Below are 21986 nucleotides of genomic sequence, written 5' to 3'. Positions count from 1 at the left end.
CTGCTCTTAGCTCTGCCTTTTGGGTAGCTGACACAAGCTCCCTGACTGTGTAGTGAAGGGACAGAAGCGGGCCAAGGAACATACCTAGTTAACGATTAAACTGTGATCTAGTTGATCATTATATCAGATGGTTAGACAAAGTTGCAGCTGCTGGGATGGGGGTGGACTGGGCTGATTCTTGTCACATTCTTGTCTAGTAGACCTGCCGCTTCTGGAGCAAAGGAGAGAGGTGCAAAGTGGAGGCTGAGATGCCAAGTTTTCGTCATTTGTGTTTGATTTTTATTGTGTATGTAAACCATACACAAATGGATTTTTATTGTGACATTTTCATATTCATATAATGTCTGTCATTCCATCCCAACCCCATTGATTCCCTTCCTCTTCTCAGACAGTCTGTCTTCCACTTTCCTCTCTCTCTCTCTCTCTCTCTCTCATGTGTGTGTGTGTGTGTGTGTGTGTGTGAGACCCAGTGAGTTGAGTTTCATTAGGTTGTCTACAGTAAAACAGACATCATATATATATATATATATATATATATATATATATATATATTCTTATTTTACATATCGATCACAGTTCCCTCTCTCTCCTTCCCTCCCATGTCCCTGACCCCTTCCCATCCCATCCTCCCCCACACCCCAGGGAGGGTGATGCCTTCCAGGAGGGATCATCAAGATCTGTCATTTGGAGTAGGGTCTAGGCCCTCCCTCCTGCCTCTAGGCTAAGGGAGTATCCCTCCATGGGGAATGTGCTCCCAAAGTCCTTTCGTACACCAGGAATACATCCTGGTTCCATTGTTAGAGGTCCCTTAGACTGCCCAGGCCTTCTAACTGAGACCCATGTTCAGGGGGTCTGTTCAATGCTGGCTTCCCAGCTATCAGTCTGGGGGTCCATGAACTCCCCCTTGTTCAGGTCTGCTGTCTCTGTGGATCTTGAACCCTTTGCTTATCACTCCTCCCTCTCTGCAACTGGATTCCAGGAGTTCAGCTCAGTGTTTAGCTGTGGGTGTCTGCTTCTGTTTCTACCAGCTACTAGATGAGGGCTCAATGATGGTACATAAGTTAGTTATCAATCTTATTATCAGGGAAGGGCAGTTAAGGTAGCCTCTCTACTGTTGCTCAGATTGTTAGTTGGAGTCATCCTTGTAGGTCTCTTGATATTTCTCTAGAGTCAGTTTTCTTTTCAAACCTATAATGGCTCCCTCTATTAAGGCATCTCTTTTCTTGCTTTCATCTATTCATCCCCTGACTCAATCTCCCTGGTCCTACATGTTCTCCTCTCCTTCCCTTCTCTTTCTTCTAATTCCCTCTCCACTCACTGCCCCTCCCCCATCCCAATAGGAGATCTTGTTCCTTTCCCCTTCCATGAAGGACCTTGTATGAATCTCTTAGGTTCCTCCTTGTATCCTAGTTTCTTTGGCAGTGTGAATTGTAGGCTGATGATCCTTTGCTCTATGCCTAAAATCCATATATGAATGAGTACATACCATGTTCCTCTTTTTGTGACTGGGTTACCTCACTCAGGATGGTTTCTTCAAATTCCATCCATTTGCCTTTGAATTTCAAGATTCCATTGTTTTTGTTTTTCCCCCCTGCTGAGTAGTATTCCATTGTGTAAATGTACCACATCTTCTTTATCAATTCTTCAGTTGAGGGGCATCTAGGTTTCTTCCAGGTTCTTGCTATTACAAATAATGCTGTTGTGAACATAGTTGAACAGATGTCTTAGTTGAATGGATGTGAATCATTTGGGTATATGCCTAAGAGTGGAATTGCCGGGTCCTGTGGTAGACTGATTCCTATTTTCCTGAGGAACTGGCATACTGATCTCCAAAATGGCTGTACAAGTTTGCATTCCCCCCAGCAGTAGAGAAATGTTCCGCTCTCTCCACATCCTCTCCAGCATAAGCTATCATTAGTTAAAACAGACAATACTGGAGGTCACACTACTAAAGAAAATGCCTTTCCCTCCATCTGTAGATAAACTCTCAGCTAGGGCACAGCCTCATGAATCTCTCTGCACCCATAACAGGGTGCCAGCAGGTCCATTCTTGTGTAGGTGACCAGCGCTGCTGTGAGTTCAGGAGTACAATGGCTATACCATGCTTGCAAGTCAACATTCCACACCATAGCTCCCTTTTCTCTCTCTAACACGTCTTACTTATTGTATGTGTGTGTGTCAGGGGACAGCTTGTGTCTTAATGAAGTTAACAAAAATCCAATACAAACAAGACCAAAACAAAAGGAAAATGGCTTGAGGGTACAATAGTACTATCGGGGCAAAAGGAAGTTTCTCTCTGGACCATCCCACAAGAGGGATGCTAAAAGCATAATGAACACCATTTTCACTTTTCTAACTGAACACTTTTGTTGATTTTAATAAGATCTCTCTCTTTCTCTGAGAAAGAGTTTGTATTGCTTTAGAGGTTGTTGTGGAACTTACTCTGCAGATCAGGCTGGCCTTGAACTCACTGAGATCCACCTACCTCTGCCTCCCAAGTGCTGGGATTAAAGGCGTGTGCCACTGACAGCTTAATAAGATCTCTTATTTATTGTAATTTTTTTCTTTTTGGTTTTTAGAGACAGGGTTTCTCTGTGTAACCTTCCTGGATGTCCTGGAACTCACTTTGTAGATCAAGCTGGCCTCAAACTCACTGATATCCACCTGCCTCTGCCTCCCCAGTGCTAGTATTAAAGGTGTGTATAGCCCAGCAAGATCTCTTTTTATATTTACTTATTTATTTATTTATTGCATATGTGCAAATGTGTGTGTGCTCTCTTGTGGAGGTCAGAGGACAACTTGTAGGAGTTTGGTTCTCTCCTTGTACCATTGGACCCTGGGAACTAAATTCAGGTCACCAGGCTGAGCAGCCATCACTTAGCCACTAGGTCATTTCACAGGCCCAAATGGAGCAATTCTAAATAAAACAGGACAAGAAGATGCTGGAAAGTGACACACTGAATCAAGACAGTATGTAACTGTTGAAGAGGACAATTTGGTTATGTTTGTGAAAATCACATGTGTACACCCTGTGAAGATGCTATGTGTTCATGTGTCTCTGGGCTATACACTGCTAAACATTTGTTGCTGTTGCATGGGATAGTGAAGAATATCTTTACACTTTTATCACGATTGAGTTTTCTGGATTATGGGACAAAAAATACATCCTAATGGGTAACCTCAACAGGTCCATTGTTCAAGAATTTATTCTAAGTTATTTTCCCCCAAATGATATTGGGGGGGGATATTTGAATACAGGGTTTAAACAAGCCCACCAGACCCAAGGTAAATAGGGATTTATTATGGAAGCACTTACACAGATAAGAGTAAATAATTGCTGCAGTCTTCCTGCTGCAGAAGATGCAATCTCTGTCTCTCTGATGCTCTTTGCAACCCAAGAGAGTGCAAGCCAGCTCCTCCTCTCCCTTATAATGAGTCACATCTATACCCAAAACCACGCACAAAGGGTGTGGCTACCACAACAAGTTCACTGGCAAGGCAAGATGCCACTACAGATAAGGGGAACCACACGATGCCCACATCACAAATCACTTGTCTGCTAAGAAAGGGTTAAATAAATGATGTCAGCTCCACATAGTGCCATGTGAGATGGGCACAGTGTCATTTTATAAGAGCCAAGATGCCTCTTGTGTGCTAGTGCACAGTGGTGTGGTTGATGTGGTGTGGAGAGCACTATGTATGTTTGGTGCCACATGCAGAAATGCAAGAATCTGCAAATATTTGTAACTACATGGGAAATCTGGCTGAACATGTGGAAAGGGATAACTGTATGGTAGTGTCCTAGGGTGAAAGGCTTGCTCGCTCTCCATGAAATGCATTTTTGTGCCTTCTGTATTTTATACCACATGCAAACTAGCCTATTCATAAAGGTGGGAGAATAAAAACAAAATTATGGGAACAGAAAGTGATGGCATCCTGCAAATGGGACACTTCCTGTAATTCACATCTAGAACTGAAGGCTGCTCCCAGCTCCCAGACACATGGCTTGCAGCAAATTAGGGAAGCATAGCTTGCTGCCCAAGAACTGGGTGATGGTCCAGGCGACTAGATTCCAGATTGCTGTGCAACTTAAGGCTGGTCACTTCCTGTGTCTAAATCTTTGAGCTGGGCCCCGCAGATCTGGAGGGCTTTTCCCAGATCACAAACTGTTCAGGCTGGCCATGACAAGTCTTGCTAGAGCCACTAGATGGCGTGCTGACCCTGCTGCTGGGGCCAGCCAGCCTTTAAAGTTGTGGGTCACCTGAGGCAATTTTGGCACTAGAAGCAAACCTTCGGGAGAGGTGATATCTTGGACGTTATGGGGGCGATTAGCTAGTTCAGAGGAATTCAGAAAAACAAGAGGGAGGAGAGAACACAGTCAAGCCTCCTCAACCAGGATGGCAGGCAAGGTGGTATAGCCAAAGGTATTGAGGGACCCGAGGTTTGACAGGAGGCTTCTTTCTATGCCTTTCATGGCTGAAAAAGAGCCCTGAAGAGCCTCGGATGTGTAATCAGGGCTGTTTGCCTCTCTGAGATTTAGATTCCCATCTGTAAAATGGGTGTGATAGTCGTAGCTCCCATATGAGGGTTACTGTCAAATGGAGGTTGTGTGCAGTTCCTCAGATGGCTTGTGTCCTGGACACATTAAAGAATTAGTATATGTAGCTATCACCTTTATAAAGCAGCATGGGCCCTCTTCAGAGGAGTTGATGTCCACAGATCTCTGGGAGGAAGGAGCATGGCTGGGTAACGACTTCCCACACTCTAGTCTGGTTGCTGGGTTCTCAAGCAAGTTTCTGGCTGGCAGATGCAGACGTTCTCCAGATTTTTCTTTTTATGGGGACATGTGAGGAAAGTAGTGAATGTCTTTGCTTAAAAGCAGTTCTGTTTAAGGACCATCAAATGTAAACACTATGGCCCAAGGAGAGAGAATGGCCTTTTAAAGGAGTCTTTGGTTAAAGCCTCATTTAAAAACCACTAGAATCCACCGGGGCTGGTAATGTTTAATGTTTAGTGACTTGGGGCAAAATGACCTCCACAGCAGATGTCGGAAGGAAGATGACATGTGGGCAAGATGCCACAGAAGGATGCTCTTGCCTGAGCAAGGTGTTACTGACCTTGTAGGCAGGGCCTCTGCTCAGCATTTCCTTCTCTCAGCTGAGTACAGCTTCCTTCTGGGCTGTATGCCTTGAGGAAAGAGGCCTACTCTTTCTACACAAACAGGCATTGTTTCCCTATGGAAACAGTACCTCCCACAAGGGATCCTCTTCCCCAGGGCCTTATGTCATGCTTCAGTCATGTGTGGACTGGACATCAGTTTTCCTTTCTTGAAAACAGAGCTGAAGTATTTATTCTCCCAAATCAGTGCTTCTGTTAAAATGGAACTTTGCAGTGCCTGTCACTCAGGATTTCTCCTGCCAGGGGGTTGGCTAGCTCACCCTGGCAGGTGCAAAGGACAGGCGCAACCATCAGATGAGGACCAGCCTTGTGTGAGGGGAACAGGGCAGTGGCTGAAGGACTTTGGGCTGGTGGCAGTCAATTGATGACCCATGGGGGTGTTGGCTGTATTGGTGAGGTAGGGCAGACATCCTGAAGCCAATAGCAGCTGATAGCCCAGGTTAGCAGGTGGCAGGAATAACAAAAGAAGACTGCATTCCAGACTGTTCTCTGTATCCTAGGGGAGTTGCTCAGCCTCCCTCAAGTATTCTCACCTGTAAGATAAGCACAAGCTGGCAAGATGTCTGGCCTGCAACAACAACAGCAACAACAAAGAAGTTGTCTTGTCTGTGTTATGTCCCATGCACTTGAGTTCTGTAAGTTCCTGGGGCACAGGGTTCAGGAAGTCTCCAGTGCTGTGAGGGCAGGAAAGTGGGACATTGAGCCTGAACCTCTCTGACAGTACCCACAGGATTCCCTGGGCCAGCCTGGCCAGGTCTTTCTCCTGATGTTCAGAGCATAGAATATGGACTTGTGATCTCATTTTTGGTCCTCTTTAGGCTCTACTTCTGATGGACGAACGAGACGGGTGGATGGAGAGGTTTCCTTTTAACTCTGGTCAGACCTTGTGAAGTTTTGTCCATGCTAACAAATGCGTGAACAGTGAGAGCCACTATGTCTTTATGCCCTGCTGTGAAGTTATCTAGGGCTTGCTGGACTTCTAGACAATGGTGGGCATCTCCACCTTCATGTAGAGGTACCAGTCAGATTCTGACCATAAATTGACAGGAAGGAGGGGAGAAGTTCTCTCTATAATTGAAATCCACTTGGCTTTCTGACTCTAGCCTGGCTGCCCCACCCACCCACACTGCCCCGTAGGACTTTGGGGCACATTGCTTCAGCTTTCTGTACTGAAGATGATAATGAAGACAAACCCTCATTTCCAATAGAAGATTGGGACAGGATGGCCCCCATCTTGCCCCGTGATCATGCCAGACCAGGAAAGTGTTGAAAAAGTGGCCCTTCTTGGAGCCCTCTGTAAATTCCTCTGATTCCCTCATGCTTCTGGGATGCCTTTGATGCTGACCAGGAAGCTGAGCTCCTTCATTGTATGCACTTCAGCTGTGGAGCTCTGTTTACCCACCTGCTTATCAGGCCTGTGTGGAGCCTTCCAACTATAATGGGCACACGTTTACTTCTCCGATGGCTTGATGGGATTAAGGAACAATGAAAGGATCAACTCTAAAGTGCTGAGCCAGGTATTGGGTGTGGTAAATTACAAGGCCTGTCTTTCCTCTGATCAGGGTGGATTGGGAGGCTGGAGGGTGCGTGCGTGCGTGCGTGTGCGTGCGTGTGTGTGTGTGTGTGTGTGTGCGCGCGCACACAACAGGGGTGGACTTTGGGTGTCATTCCTCAGAAGCTGTCCACTTTGAAACAAGATCTCTCACTGGCCTCAGTCTTGCTGAGTAGACTGTGCTGCCCCTGTCTCTACCTCCACAACATGTGGTTACAAGCTTGTGATACATGCTTGGCTCCCCCCCCCCCCCACAGGGTTTCTGTGTATTGCTTTGGAGGTTGTCCTGGAACTTGCTCTGTAGACCAAGCTGCTCTCGAACTCACAGAGATCCTCCTGCCTCTGCCTCCCAAGTGTTGGGATTAAAGACATGAGCCACCAATGCCTGGCTTATGCTTGTTTTTTTTTAAGTGTGGGTTCTAGGGATGCAACCTAGGTTCTCATGCTTGCATAACAAGGAGTTTACTAACTATTGCCCTAGCCCCTCTGTTAACATTTTATTGTCTATTTTCTAGCCATCTATCTTACCTATCATTTATCTTCATCTATTCATCCATCCATTATCTATCTTATCTGTCTATAATCCATCCACTTATCTACCTATCTATCCATCTATTGTCTATCTATATCTATCTATTATCTATATATCTATAATAATCTATCTTCCATCTATCTATCTATCTACCTATCTTCTATCTATCATCTATCTATCTACCGCTGGGGATCAAATCCAGGGCCTTACACTTGCCAGGCAAGTATTAAGCTACACCAGCTCCCAGATGCTAATTTTTGATATCTAAGGTACAAACAACCTTAGATATCTGGTCCCAGTGTCCTGGGAACATTATCACATGTCTACTACCACTCCAACCAGCAGCTCACTGCAAGGGAAATGGCACCCTGTAAAGAAAGACTTGGGTCTTCTGAACTTTAAGGGGGTGATAGAAAGAGCCCAGAAGATACCCACCCCTCCCCAGCCTCAGCACACTTTTACAAGAGTCTACTCTTTCTGCCTGTGCTGGAGGCTACATACAGCCACTGATCTAGTTTCTGTCCCTTTAGGTTTTGTTTGTTTGTTTTCTAAAACATTATATAAATAGAACCATGTAATATATGCTCTTTTGAAAAAAATGTATTCTGTATGTGTGTTATGTGGGTTGGTGGTGGTGCATGTACCACAGCTCTATATACAGATCTTCTATCATATGTGTCCTGAGACGGTGACTGAGGTCATCAGGTTTGGCATCAGGTACATTGAAAAGTCACCCCTCTGGCCTCAGCACATGGCTTCTTAAAGCTTCTGCTGTTATCAGTGCTGACTGAATGCCTGGCTCACCACTGAACCATATTCCCAGGCCTGGTGTTCTTTTTGCCTGATGTCTTTCACTCTGGATGGCAGCTTTGACATTGGTGCCTTTTTCTCGGATGTCTTGGTAGTGCCATCCTGTGTGTGGCTGAGTAGCATCCCTTGACACTCACAGTTTGCCTGGTCTTGGCCTGGTGATGGAACTGGGCTTTGTCTCAGATGAGGCAGTAGCCAGGGAGCACCCTTGCTGTGTGCCTACTCTGTTCTCTGAAACTCCCTTCCTCCTAAACCATGGACTCCCATCCTATTCCCGAGGGTCCCTCTGGCTGCTATTGTCATTTCCTCTGGTTACCATACCCCACACCCCTCCAACCCCCTGACCCAGTACACCAGGTCATGACTCTAGGGTTTCAGGTTCAGCTTCTGAAACCCAAAGGGCACATCTCTGAAGCTTAGGCATTCTGGAGGGCTGGGGGACTCTATTTCTAGTTTAGAATTAGAAAGGGATGTGATGTAGGTACCATATGTGTGACAAGCCAAGCTTATCTAGCCTGTGCTTGCATACTCCTAGGAACAGATGTAGTTGCCTCGTGCAGCAGACTTACCCTGTGGATAGTAGGGTTTATGGAGCTGGGTCTGCCCAGCCCTCCTCCCTCCCATGGACCCCCTCTCCACAGCTGACTCTCAGCAACTTCAGCATTCCCCAGTTAGACCCCAGAGAGGGGCTGTCCATCTGTTCACCATTACAGGGTTGGGGCAGATGACAGCAGGTTCCCATTACACCTCTGATCAAAGGTCAACCCCAAGTCACATAGGTCTTGGGAACACTGGAGTGGTTTTACCATGGCCCGATGTTACCATATCAATCTGCCGTACCATCCTGGGGTCAGATAGGGCTGGGTTCAGGCCCACTCCTTTCTGAGGTTGCTTCCCTGCCTAGTGACTGCCATGTGGATGGGACAAGGCTGAGAAGGCACATATAGAAAGTATGCCAGTGTCATTGGTGCTTAGGCCAGAGGTATGGCCCTGTACTGTGGCCCACGGCAGCCTAAGGAGTCCTTAAATCACATTATTCATGTGTGTTGCACAGCTTATGTGTTGAGCACAATCTGTGTATTTGGTTCTCTCCTTCCTCCATGTGGGCATTGGAGGTAGAACTCAGGTCGCCAGGTTTAGTTGCAGAAACTTGGCCGATCAGATGAGCCTTCCTGCTGGGCCCCTGCTGAATTCTTTTCACCTCTACTCAGGTGAAACCAGGATTGTAGAATATTATTTTCAGGTGTGTCACTTTTGCTTACACTCTGGAATGTTTGTGTAACGATGTAAAGATGTGTTACTTTTGTTTATGCTCATTTGTTTAGCTCTGTGAAGCTGTGATCCTTTGCTTGCCTAAAACACCTGACAGTCTAATAGAGAGCTGACCGACCAACATCGAGGCAGAAGCAAGGAGAGGTGGGGCTGGCAGGCAGAGGGTATAAATAGGAGGAGAAATCTGGGAAAAGAGGAAGAAAGGGGGAAAGGGAGGAGCAAGATAGAACAAAGAGGGGAGGATGTCAGGGGCCAGCCAGCTACCAAGTAATAGTGAAAGAAATAAAGAGGAAGGTAAAAGCCCAGAGGCAAAAGGTAGATGGGATAATTTAAGAAAAGCTGGGAAGAAACAAGCCAAGCTAAGACCAGGAATTCATGAGTAAGAATAAGCCTTTATGAGTGACTTATTTGGGAGCTGGGAGCTGGGTTCCCCCAAAAGCCAAAAGAGTAAAAAGTAAAAACAAAACTAACATCCCCCCCCATACAAACAAAAAACCCTAACAACATTTTGGCATTCCAATGAGGGGCTAAGGTAAAAGAAAATACAACTACAGGATTCTGTAAGAAGTAAGGTTTTTCCGCCCGCCACCTGGTCTTGTCCAGCCGCCGCGCCGCCAGCCCCAAATAACACACAGAGACTCTGTATTAGATACAATTCTGTTGGCCAGGTACTAGTTTCTTATCGGCTAGCTCTGTCTTAAGTATTAACCCATTTCTATGTATTTCCACCTACCGGGGAGTGGGGCAGGCATCTGGTCTCCCCGGTCTCTCCATGCTGACCCCTTACTTACTACTTCCTCTTTCCTCCTCATCTCCTAGTCCCGCCTATCTTGCTTTCCTATTGGCCAACAGTGCTTTATTCATTAACCAGTATGAGAAACATATACAGAATGACATCTCCCATCAGGATTCTTTTTTTCTTAATTTTGTTTTTTAAAGACAGGGTTTCTCGGTGTAGCCTTGGTTGTCCTGGAACTCATTCTGTAGATGAAGTTGGCCTTGAACTCACAGAGATTCGAGTGCCTCTGCCTCTTGAGTGCTGGGATTAAAGGTGTGTTTCTCCTCTACCCACCAGGTAGACTTTGCCTCAGAAAAAAATTTCAGGATGAGGCAGTGTGCTGCAGAGTTAGAGTTTATTAGGAAATGATTTTAACATGGATTTAAGCATGGGGGTTATTAAGAGAGCCTCTCAGAAGGATTGATAAGCTTAAGCATGGGCTCAGGCTTCTCAATAGAGTCAAGCCTAACGGTCTTAACAGTAGCCATACATATGATTTTGGTAGCTCTCAAATTACCTCTCATAGGGTTGTTAAACGCCCTCCTCCCAGTCTGGTGAATGAGACCATGGTGCCTAGGATAGGATAGGATTGCAATCTGAGAAGGTAAAGCTATGGGTAGCAAGGGCTGTATAAAGGTTGTTCCAGGAAATTACAGGTTTGCTGCTGGGAAGGGAGACAGACTCATACTCAAAGGTTCTGTATACTTAGGTCTTAAGTGGGCTCATTGTTATGTTTTAAAATGATCTCGTTTGAAACCGCTCCCTGTACCAAGTATATTGTTTCCGTGTAGGCAACCTTCACAGTAAATGTTAATTGTGGTGGAATCCTTCTTAAAATGTTGATTAATTTATTTTGTATGTGGATGTAAGTGCAGGGGCATTCATGCTACAGCACACATGGGTAGGTCAGAGGGTAACTCATAAGAGTCCTCCTCTTCTGTCAACGTGTGGGATGGCAGAATGCAACTCAGGCCATCAGGCCTGGGTACAAGGACCTTTACCTGTTAAACATCAGCAGCCCTGTGCTGGAACTCTTGACTCTCTTCTGGAGAGAGGCTTCAACCAGACTGGAAGGTGAGGGGCTCCTTTTCCTTCCCAAGTCCCCTTAGCTTTCCTGTCTATGGCACCTCAGAGCTATATATAGGGTTTGAGACCTGGTTCAGATCCTTACCAGCTGGGTGACCTTGGGCAAGTGAGGTGACCTTGCTGAGTTCCATTGTGCCCCTTGGATACAGCTAATCAAACCCTCTCCTGCAGGGGAGGTGGGAGAGGTCCACCGTACTCTAGCCCCCCTCCCACATGCATGTCCTGTATACAGCTTCCCACATTTCTTAGACCCTATAACATCAAGTTTCCTGGGGGCATTTCCAACCCTGAGTGCTCCAAGAAGGGTTCTTCGTGCTCTCCACTCAAGGGTAGATAAGTTGCCTATGCAAGGACCTATGTCTACACTGGAAGACACTGAGCACAGCTCAGGAGTCAGGATGGGGTGGGGACTTGGCCCAGCTTACAGACTTAAGGCTGACTGGGTAAGATGGTGGCTGGCGCAGGGGCTGGGGGATGCTGAGCAGGATGAGGGACTTATTTTGTTTTCCTTCCTTTACTTTCTTTGGCTGTCTTCCTTTTGGAGACAGGGTCTTATGTTACTGTGATTTTAAGCTCTTGATCATCCAGGCATGTCCCCATCACACCTGGTTTTTGTGGCACTGAGGATCAAACCTGGGGTTTTGTGCATACTGGATAAACACTGTACTAACTGAGCTACACCTACAGTCTGCTATTCTCAGAAATTACAAATCCCCAGACCAGGTTGTGACATCCCAGAGACTAGGGAGTGGCAAACGTGCCTGGAACCCAGCCACTTGCCAGCTTTGATTAAGTGGACTGTTTTAGAGTATACATAAAAGGGAGAGGTGAGGAGCTGGGCCGGCAACAGTTCACAGAGAACATGCTGGAATAAATGTCATCTGGAATTAAGAGCTTGCTATCTGGTCCTGTCCTCTTTGATATTTTCATCAAAGGCTTGAATAATGGCCCTGAAGCCTGGATTATCAAATCAGGGGGAGATGTGGAGCTGGGAGAGGGGAGGAATCGATGTGATATGGGACAGGGCTTTGACCCTGCAACATCATGGAAAGCTGGGATTCCAGTATAGTCTAAATGTACAGTCTTGTATCGACATAGAAAGGAGCCATAAGTCAGTCCCAGCACAGGAAAGGCTGGCCCCTAAATGGTGTAACACCCCAACATTTTCTCTCACCCAAGAATCTGCCAACAGAACACATAGTCTTCCCAGTCCAGACAACTAGCAGGAGGGAGGAACATGGAAGAGAGGATGGCTGAGTTTGTAGGTTGAAAACCAGTCATGGGGGCAGTGGGACTCACTCAAAGACCCTGAAAAGAGAGCATCTCTTCTCTGGGGGCTGTTCTTGATGACAGCCTTCTGCTTCTCTCTGTCCCTGTGATTAAGGGGTAGAACCAAGGGCAAGAATGGCAGTGTCATGTACTGTCTGGCATGGTCAGCATGCATGAGTGTCCCATGTGCTGACTAGACAATGAAAGATGGCTGAAGGCTGGTTTAAGGGCCCGAGGTTTGGGGGCCAGAGGAGGCTATGGGGCTCTCCAGGGGCAGCACTTTGGAAAAAATCAGTTTGCTTTCCCATGGAGAGGGATGAAAGAATCTCCTAACAGGACTGTGAACTGAACCCCAGTGAGTGCTAGCACCTGCATCCTGGCCTCAGAGAGGGTTCCAGTGTCTCTTTTGTCATTCTACCCAGCTGGCTGTGGAACAGCTAGAAATAGAAGGAGGGAGTGGCGGCGAGCGCATCTCTTTCATGTCTAAGTTCCTTCCCTGAGCCTGAGGCTTGGTGTGTCCTGGGAGCAGGGAAAATACCAGTGTTCAGTGGATTGGATGGAAGTTTCCAATTGGACTAGATTGGGTTGGGGCCTCTTTATATCCTAGGATGGCCACACATCTTCATCTCTTGCCCTCACTGTCTCTTAAGAGCCAGGAATAAGAGATGCAACCTGGGCTAGTGCTAGGCTCTGAAGGGAAGGTAAATACATCATCGGGCCAACCCTGTTTCTTCTTCCTTGTGCCCACCATCCCCAGGTGTAGACTATGTCTATCCCATTACAGGAGTCTGAGGGCCATGGGGTTTTCAGTAGCCAGAAAACCCATTTAGGTCCATTACCTTCCATTTCCCATGATGAACACCTCCAGTTAGGGGCTCCTAGGTTTTCCCAGTAGCCCAGCAGCCCGTTGTCTTTCTCCCTCTACCATCTTCATTGGGTCTACAATGTTTCCCTCAAAGTCACAAGATGGCTGCCATAGTTCTGACTGTTACATAGGCCTATCTAGTCAAAGTATAGAGGCATTTCCACTACTCTTATGCCTTTTATAGGAAAGCCTTTCCCAATAGTTCCTCTGAAGCCATATCTGAAAAGCCCCTAAACTGAGACAGAACCTAATGTTGAGGTCACTAGGATCAGCTGAGCCCCAGGGTGTGGGTTTGGGGAAGGATGAACCTCTGAGAAACGCCAGCCCTCTGTCATCAAGTCATTGTAGGAATGGCTCTTGCTTTTGTTAGCCCACAGTCTGCCACAATGGCTCTCATGACATACTCCATCAAGGTTTTGGTGGATTGTGACCTCAGGGGAGGTAGCGGTCTGAAGGTCTATGGATGCTTGGCTTGTGTTCCTAGGGGATGGCATTCAGAGCAGAGGAGGGGATGAATACCACCTCTGTGTTGGTTGGGTCTGTGTGGCATGTCTACAAGACACATCAAGCCCCTGGGCCAGAGAAATGTTGGATCTGTCCTTGAGAAGGGGCTAGGCTGGTGGGGCATCCAGATGTACATTTACAGGAAAGGGAACCAAATAACTGGGTATTTAATCTGAGAAGACCTAGAAGTTTCTATGCATCTGGAGGGCCATCTTGACTTGTTTGGATGACATCATCTGCCCTCTAGTGACAGCCTCAAAGCATTTCTTGTTGCAATGGAAAGATGATGGTCCTTGGAGCTGCCATACAGTGGGGGAGGGGCCACCCAGGGTCCATTCTCCAGATACTTGCCTGGGGAGAGACTGAGTGACAAAGCTGACTGTGATGCAGTGGAAGGGCCCTAGAGGGCACACTCTCTAACTGCTGAGACCTCCTTTGGGAAGGAACAGAAGGACATCTCTATATGCCCCTGGCAGGCAAATGTCTAGCGCTTTGTTGATCTCTGTATTAAGGCACAACAAGATTCTTTACTTATATAGAAGGGGTGAGAGCCAGAGCAGGCCAGAGGGTTGCAGGACCTGGCAGATTTCCTGCCATGGGAGCAGCCCTGCTCTTCAGGGTTTAACCTCACAGTGTCTCAGGCATCCTAGAACTCCAGTCTGATTCTAAAGTGAGACCACAACATTCCAAGACTGTGAATGACCCAGTCATAGGCACCCTTTTCCTGGGAGCAAGAACTATGGCAGATGAAGACGTGTAGAGGTGGCCTAGGTCAAAGGCAGGATCTTTGTCCCCTCCTGCTGAGGGCAAGGATTGTTGGCTGGACATTCCACTGACCTTGGTCCAAAGTTCAGAGCACAGGGTGAAGTGGGTAAAGAGTCCCTAACTCTGTCCCTGTTTACCAATGACTTCTGGAACTGTGTCCACCTGGATCCTCCCTAGGCCTGGGACCTCTCCAGCTCTCTGGGAAACTGTAAACAACGGGACACTGGCTGTCTCATCTCTCAGGACCTGACTGGTGTTTTGGCCCAGCACAGCAGTCACTGAGGGGACATTTTAGGTCAATGCTTCTGATACCAAGTGCCGTGATCTTGGTCTTCCTGATAAGGGTGTTAATTCACATTTAACTTACAATGTTGTCCTTGTGGTCAAATGCTACCCATGTAGACTCTCTGGGTGTGTGTGTCACTGGCTAGAGGGGACCAAAGAGACCAGTGTCATCACAATCCCACCCGTGAGTCCTCTATGCAGCTGGAAGATAAAGGGGTATGTGTGTGCATGTGTGATTCTCTAGTTTGTCCAGATGTGATGTAAATTTCCAGCATCAAAGTGACTCAACTCCAGGATTAGCACTTTCTTCCAGTCAGAAGCAGAGGATCCAGGGCCCTTTGTGTGTGTGTGTGTGTGTGTGTGTGTGTGTGTGTGTGTGTGTGTGCGCGCCTGTGCGTGCACATGCTGGAGCACGGGTGTGTGGGCATGTGAGTTTATGTCTATGTGTAGATGTGAGTGTGTATGTGTTTATGTGTGTGTGCATGAATGTATGTGAGTGTATGTACAGATGTATGTGTGTACATGTGTGCATAGATGTGTGTGGGAATGTGAGAATATTTGTATGTATGGGTGTGAGTATGTATGTATATGCATGTATGTGAGTGTGTATGAATGGGAAGACAAGCCAGGATCTATGGCTACTAACGCTGGCTGTACCATAGTCTTACTGCATGACCTTGAATCTATCCTTTCTTCACTGTGAACCCAGTTGCAGCCTGGGCTTGTGAGTGGAGTGGATGGCCAAATCTTTTCTGAAGACCATGACCACTGCCAGGCAGTGTCCAGTAGGATGAGTAAGGACACATGTTTATCCATGCAGCTGATAGTCTGGGTCCCAGGCTCTACAGTGCTATCAACTCACTGTCTGGTTTTGGATCAGTGTGCTGCTCTGAGCCTTTTTTTGACTTGGTACATAATGAGCTTTGTTTGTGTGTTTTATATGGCTACAGCTGTCAGTTACAGATGGATTACAAATTATTTAAGCTTAAATTTACTTGTTTATTTGTTTATTCATTCACTCATTGAGGGCCTCATGTACTCCAGGTTGACCTTAAACTTGCTGTGTAACCAAGGATGACCTTGAACTCCTGATCATCCCACCTTTGCCTCTCAGGTGCTGGGGTTATAGGCATGTGCTGCCACCTTTATTGGTTGTAGGGGGAGCAAACACGGGCTCTGTGCATGCTAGGCAAGTATCCTACCAGCTGGGCCTACACTTCCTTTAGAATATAGTGGGGGACAGGAGGGAAAGATGAGACCTATTTCTCTGTCAGTGATATTGTCAGCTGTGCAGGTCCCAAAGTATACTGGGGGATCTGGGATGTGAAGACGTGTCAGGCAAACAGAATCTGGTTTGGACTGAGTTTGAGTGGCACTGGCTTATCTAAAAATAAGCAGTGTTTTTGCTGCAGGACCCCTTAGAACATTTACTACATTAAGAATTCTATGGAGTTCCAATGGTGGATGATGTGTGTAGCCTTCTACCAAATTCATTTGATCAAAAAGTACCCTTCTCTTCCCTTTTGGTGTTTTGAGACAGGCTATAGGCAGGTTGGCCCTAAACTTGTGTCCATCTTCCTGCCTTAGCCTCCTGCACTGGGGATTACAGATGTGAGTCACCAAGTCCAGCTAAGCACTTGTCCTATGAGTCACCTGCTGCATACTTAGACAGGAACTGTCATTACATCCCTCTTTTTCTGTTGGCTCCTAGGAAGCTTGTTCCCATTGATGCTCACCTAAATCACCTCTCTGGAACCTAAGGCATTTGTTCCTACTTCTTCTCCCGTGTAGGTTTGCAACATCTGTTTTCCCTTGTCTTTTGGTTCAGGTAGCCTCAGAGGTGAGGAGGACAGGGTTGGCAGTGTCTGGACATGAAGAATCCAGTATTAGTGCTGAGCTCCAGGGGGCTGTGGGTGGGGCTGGGGTATAGGTCCCCTCTGGGAATCCCTGAAACATGTTTGTGGTAGTTTTGCCCAGGCAATGTTGAAAGGAGGGCAAGAGCCATCGTGTTTGTGTCCTGAAAGCAGTGCTTAAGAAAGCACAAGTGATCTTGTGCTGGCCGCCACTGGCCTCTGGAAGGCTCCCCCTCTGCTGACACTGCACATTTCATAGAACTGAGAGAGACAGGAGCTGTAGGTCTTTGAGCCTTGCTTGCGATGATGAAGTAGTTTTAGGAGTGGGTGAGTCAGGGTTCTGCTGTGCCCACCCTGAGGACCAATGAACAAGTCCTAAAACCTTGATGGCCAGAGGGGCATCATAGGGAGGCTGGCCGTATCATGGAGAGGTCACAGGTTCTACCCATTTTTTTCTTTGAACCCAGGACCTCATCACAAATATGTCTCTTCAGTTGGTCTAAGTAGGTAGAGGGGAAGGCTAGGGAAGTGTGTCCCCAGCCCCAGTCCTTGTTTCTCTAGTGTGAGTCATTCTGAAGATAGCAAGCTATGGGTGGGTAAATCAACAGAGTGGGTCACAGCTGGCATTTGTACAAGGAATGGATATGCACATATTGAGTGTGGTGAGATGGTTGTGAGTCATGGTGTGTGGAGAGATTGCCAAAGGTATTACCATGTTCATGCTCAGGGAAGCCTAGAAGCCATTGGCTAGTTGATTCAGGTGCTGGAACCAAATGGGCAGGGTCTATCTGCTTTCTATATATGTGCCTTAGACTCTGGGGTCCATTCCCAAGCCTGAGATGTGTCCCTCTAGATGCTGAAAAACATACCCTAAGAAAAAGTACTTGTGATGTGCCCCTTTGGAAAGTGATTGTGTGTGTGTGTGTGTGTGTGTGTGTGTGTGTGTGTGTGTGTGTGTGGCCACTGGGGGCAGTGGCCTCTGCTGAAGGAAGGCATGTCACTCCTGCAAGCTGGGTTATGACTCTGCAGGCCAGGTGAGGAGGGAAAGAGGGGAATCCCCAGCTTTGCTTCTTATCACAGGTGTCCATTCATGGCTGTGTGACTCAGGGCAAGTGACTTGCCCTCCTTAGCCTCAGTTTACCTATGTACAGAGGGGAAGACAGGGTCCAGTCATTTCTACAGTCCTGTTCTCATAGTCTGTTCCAGGATGACATTGACAAGATCTGGATCTTTTGAGAAACTACCAAGGGAAGCCAGGGTTGACTCCCAGGTTTCTACACAAGGCTCCTAGAGCAGTCTGATCAGCCTGAGGAGAATCCAGCACGCATGTTTGTAGATGCTGGTGGAACAGGGTGAGAGATTGGCTAGGCAGCAATTAAGGGGACCAATGACAGAGGAGAGGCAACCAGAGCCTGGTCTCCATGGACAGCATTTATTAGGCGCCATTCTCAGTGTGAAGACAGATGGGCAGGAGCTGCTGAGGGGGGCCAGGGCAGCCACAGCCTGGGGACTTAGGGGCTGCCCGGGGGGGGGGGTGGTGTGTGGGGCATGTCACCCACACATATTGCATATTCTGTGGCAGTGTGCCCAGGCATAAGGCATTGGGGAAGCAGAAAGGCTGCCTGCAGTGGGAGGGGGTTAGACAGGAAGTGGCCTTCTAGTTCCCTAGGCAAGACTCTACAGGAGACAAGCGGTCCCCCATGCTCAGACCCTAGGGCCACTCTGCTGCCTTCCCCACCCTCTCTGTAACTTTGGTTGTGGCTCCCTCGGATCTGACGGGACTTGACCCCTCGAGGGCAGGGTCACACACAGGACAGAGGTGGTGAACACTACCTCTGGCCCAACATAAACACAGACAGCACCTCTCCAGCTCCTGGGTCCCACTCTCCTTGGCACACGGGCCAGCTCTTCCAAATGGACACGGGATACACATAGGTCAGATTCCTTCCTCCAAGGGACCTCCAGGTCCTGGAGGACATGGTGTGGCTCTCTCTAGCTTCCCCAATGATCAGGCTGGCCTTACTCAGCAGTATGGAGCTAGGCCTGGGAATAGTGAGTGGAAGGCAGCTGGGGGTGGGGTGAGGTGTTCCCTTCCCCCTTTTCCTGGGGATGAAACCCAGGGTTCAAGCACACTGGGAAAGTGCTTTACCTCTGAGCCATACTCACAGCCCCACAATACTCTTCTGTTTCCCTGGGCACTGTCTCACCTCTAGCTTGTCCCCAGGAGCAAGCCAGCAGTCTGACACCCTATACCTGGGTTGTAGGTGGAGGCTGTAGAGGGCACACCAGGTCCTACAATACCTTCTCTCCCCCAGAGGAGTGTTCCTGGCTATAGCGGAAGCTGAACTCTAGCAACTTAGGATGCAGGTATCCCCCCTGGCTTCTAGTCCAGGGATAATGTCCCAGGATATACCTGCCAGCTGTCTGGGCTGCTCCGCCCAATCCCTGAACTCTCAGAGTTCCAACTCCTGGCTTTTAGTCCATGAGACTCAGTCCTGCTTACATTGGTCCCAAGAGCTTCCCTGCTTGTGAACAGAGACAAGGGCCCATTTAGAGCCACTCTGCTAAGAGTAGCAGAGGCAGAGCCGTGGCAGGGAGGCTCTGACTGGAGCTTTTGATTCAGGTTTAAGCCCAGCTGCCTACACAAGGCCAGGGTGCTGCCTGCAGGGGCTTTGCTTCTGAGAGCAGGCTGGACCAGAAAGAAGAGCACTTGGGCTGGGGACAAACAAGCAGGTCGTTGTTCCCCTTCAAGACTTGCATCACTCTGGGCAAGTAATTTTACCTGTTTTCCTCTTCTGAAAAAATGGCCATAAGAACTGCCCAGGTGACCTAACCGGAGTGTTAGTACACTCAAATGAATGAATAGGTAGGACAGGTTTCCCGGTGCTAAAAATCACTATAAACGGGAGAGGAGGTGAGCAGCAGCAACAGCCAGGGACAACAGCAAGCGGGAGTCTGTGTTTCAGATTGCAGGGGCAGTCCTGAAGGCTGCCCCTCAGGAGCCCGAGCACGCCATGACTCCAGGTAGCTCACCTAAGGATGCTGCCCCCTCAGAGAGCTGGGAGCCACAGTTTCTGCACTCTACTTTCACTCCTGTGGCCTGCTACCCCCCCCATCTTGCCCTCTGGGGACTAGCTTTAGGGACTGCTGGGATTTCCTTTTTTTCTTCCATAACTGCATAGCCATGCAAAAAAACCTGACACAGAAGGTAGTAGAAGGCTGGGAGACATGGCTGGGAATGAGAGAGCAAGGTGGGACTGAGTGGGGGGAGGGGTGACCTGGACAAAGACACTGTGGGCTCAGGGGAGCCCAGGGGAGGTATAAGTAGAGATGAAAAAAAGAAAAAAGAAAAAAGACAAACAAACAAACAGAAAACAAAAAACAAACAAAAAAACCGAGAACAGAAGTCCCTTCGGGAGGTAAGGGCTCTGGGTCCCAGAAGGGCCCCTGAGGACTGGGGAGCTCCTCAAATTTCCGAAAGGCTCCCCGTGGCTGCTTTCCCTGCCTCCCCACCTCCCAAGTTTCACATTTCTCGGAATTCATCGGGCTCTGATAGGGGCTCCAGGGGCTCCAGAGCCCGGCCTCCTGGCTGGTGCAAGCCCGCACAGATGGAGATCAGGGCCTGGGGAAGAGTAGAGGTTGTGGTGGTAGTGGTGGTGGGCTGGGGACTTCCCACGGGGCCCGAAGGCGTCTTTGGGGGGGCCTCCTGGTCAACTCCTGCGGTTTCTGCAGGCAGGAAGGACCCCCACCCCGCTGGCTCACAGGTGCTCCAGGCCTAGCTGGCGTTCACACCGAGCTCCTGCGCTTCATGAGGCCACGGAAGGTGGCCAGGCTGTGCAGGCCTGTGGACACTGAGCTGATGGCTGAGCGCTGTGTCCCACTGCACAGGCAGGGGTGCGAGGGCGTGTCGCTGTAGCGGCCACCGCCTCCCGGTGACGAGTGGCTGTGCTCCACGCACGTGTCTGACGTGGAGAGGTCCCGCGGGATGATCATAGGGATGGAGTACTGAAGCTTCTCGCGGCTCTTATACCAGAGGCACGAGCACATGGACTGGAAGTGCAGCACCTCGGCGTAGACATTGCGGAAGCCGCTGCCGCCTACGCCAACGCCCATGCCACCCGCAGCCGCCGGGCACATGACTGGGTCTCGGGGACGCACACTGTCGCTCAGGCTACCGCTCAGGCAGCTCAGGCCACCCAGGCCACCCGCCTGACCATTGTGTGTGAGCAAAGCGCGATGCTCCGCATCACGCTTCTCGTCCTCGGCGTTCATGGTCATGAATCGCAGCACCACGAGGTTGAGGAAGGCGCCGATGACCGTGAGGCCTGTGAGGATGTACACGAAGCTGAAGGCCACGTACTGCGGCTGCGTCTGCAGCGCTTGGTCCTTCTGCAGCGCCACGTAGTCGCCGAAGCCAATGGTGGTGAGCGTGATGAAGCAGTAGTAATAGGCCTGGAAGAAGGTCCAGCGCTCATAGTAGGAGAAGGCAGCGGCGCCAATGCACAGCGTGCTAATGCACGACACGAAGCCGATGAGCACCATGTTGGCCATGGACACTTCGGCATGCCGCATGCCCAGCCCCCTCTTGGCACGATGCAGCAGGTACCTCACCAAGGTATTGATGCGCTCACCTAGGCTCTGGAACATGACCAGCGTGAGTGGGATGCCCAGAAGAGCATAGAACATGCAGAACACCTTGCCACCGTCCGTGCTGGGTGCCGCGTGGCCATAGCCTGTGTGAGAGAAAGCACACATTGTAGGGCTGGCCTGATGAGGGTCCCTCCTTGCCCCCTTCCCCGCCAGCGTGCAGGTTTTTGATCTGCCTCCCCCTCCCCCATCCCACTTCTTTCTTTGATAGATATGGAGCCACGGCTAGCCTGGATCTCTGCCTATATAAACCAGGCTTGCTTTGAACTCACATTCATCTTCCTGCCTCTGCCTTCCAAATGCTAGGGTTACAGGCATTTGCCACCATGTCTGCCACTGTAGCTGGCTACTGAGTCTGCCTTTCAACACCAGGCACATCACATCGGTGTCCTGTCACTTTGGGTGACAAACCCTTTGTTCCTGTCGCCGAAAACAGATGATAATCCCAGAAGGCAGAGTGGACTCAGTGACTTTCCAGGTCACACTGTTGGGAAGTTTAGCAATCCGAGTTTGAACTTGAATCTGCTTTCTTGAAAACATGAATGTCTCATGCCTCTGGGGAGGAGCTGGCTGCTGGTGCTTGCTGGAAA

The 21986-nt window shown here is 48.7% G+C and overlaps 1 protein-coding gene across 1 annotated transcript in view; it reads right to left on the bottom strand.

Moving 5' to 3' along the window:
- Positions 1-18167: 18167 nt before the first annotated feature.
- Positions 18168-21986, bottom strand: part of Kcnk3 (potassium two pore domain channel subfamily K member 3) — a 36564-nt gene continuing 32745 nt past the window's right edge. Inside the window, exon 2 of the mRNA XM_051181749.1 lies at positions 18168-21482. Coding sequence (XP_051037706.1) covers positions 20536-21482 — 947 coding nt within the window. The 3' untranslated portion in view covers positions 18168-20535. The remainder of the gene's footprint in view (positions 21483-21986) is intronic.

The sequence above is a fragment of the Phodopus roborovskii genome, unplaced genomic scaffold (assembly GCF_943737965.1).
Source record: "Phodopus roborovskii unplaced genomic scaffold, PHOROB, whole genome shotgun sequence".
In the NCBI taxonomy this organism is placed as follows: domain Eukaryota; kingdom Metazoa; phylum Chordata; class Mammalia; order Rodentia; family Cricetidae; genus Phodopus; species Phodopus roborovskii.
Note: the sequence above shows the minus strand (reverse complement) of the source record. Positions and strands in the feature narration are given on the sequence as shown.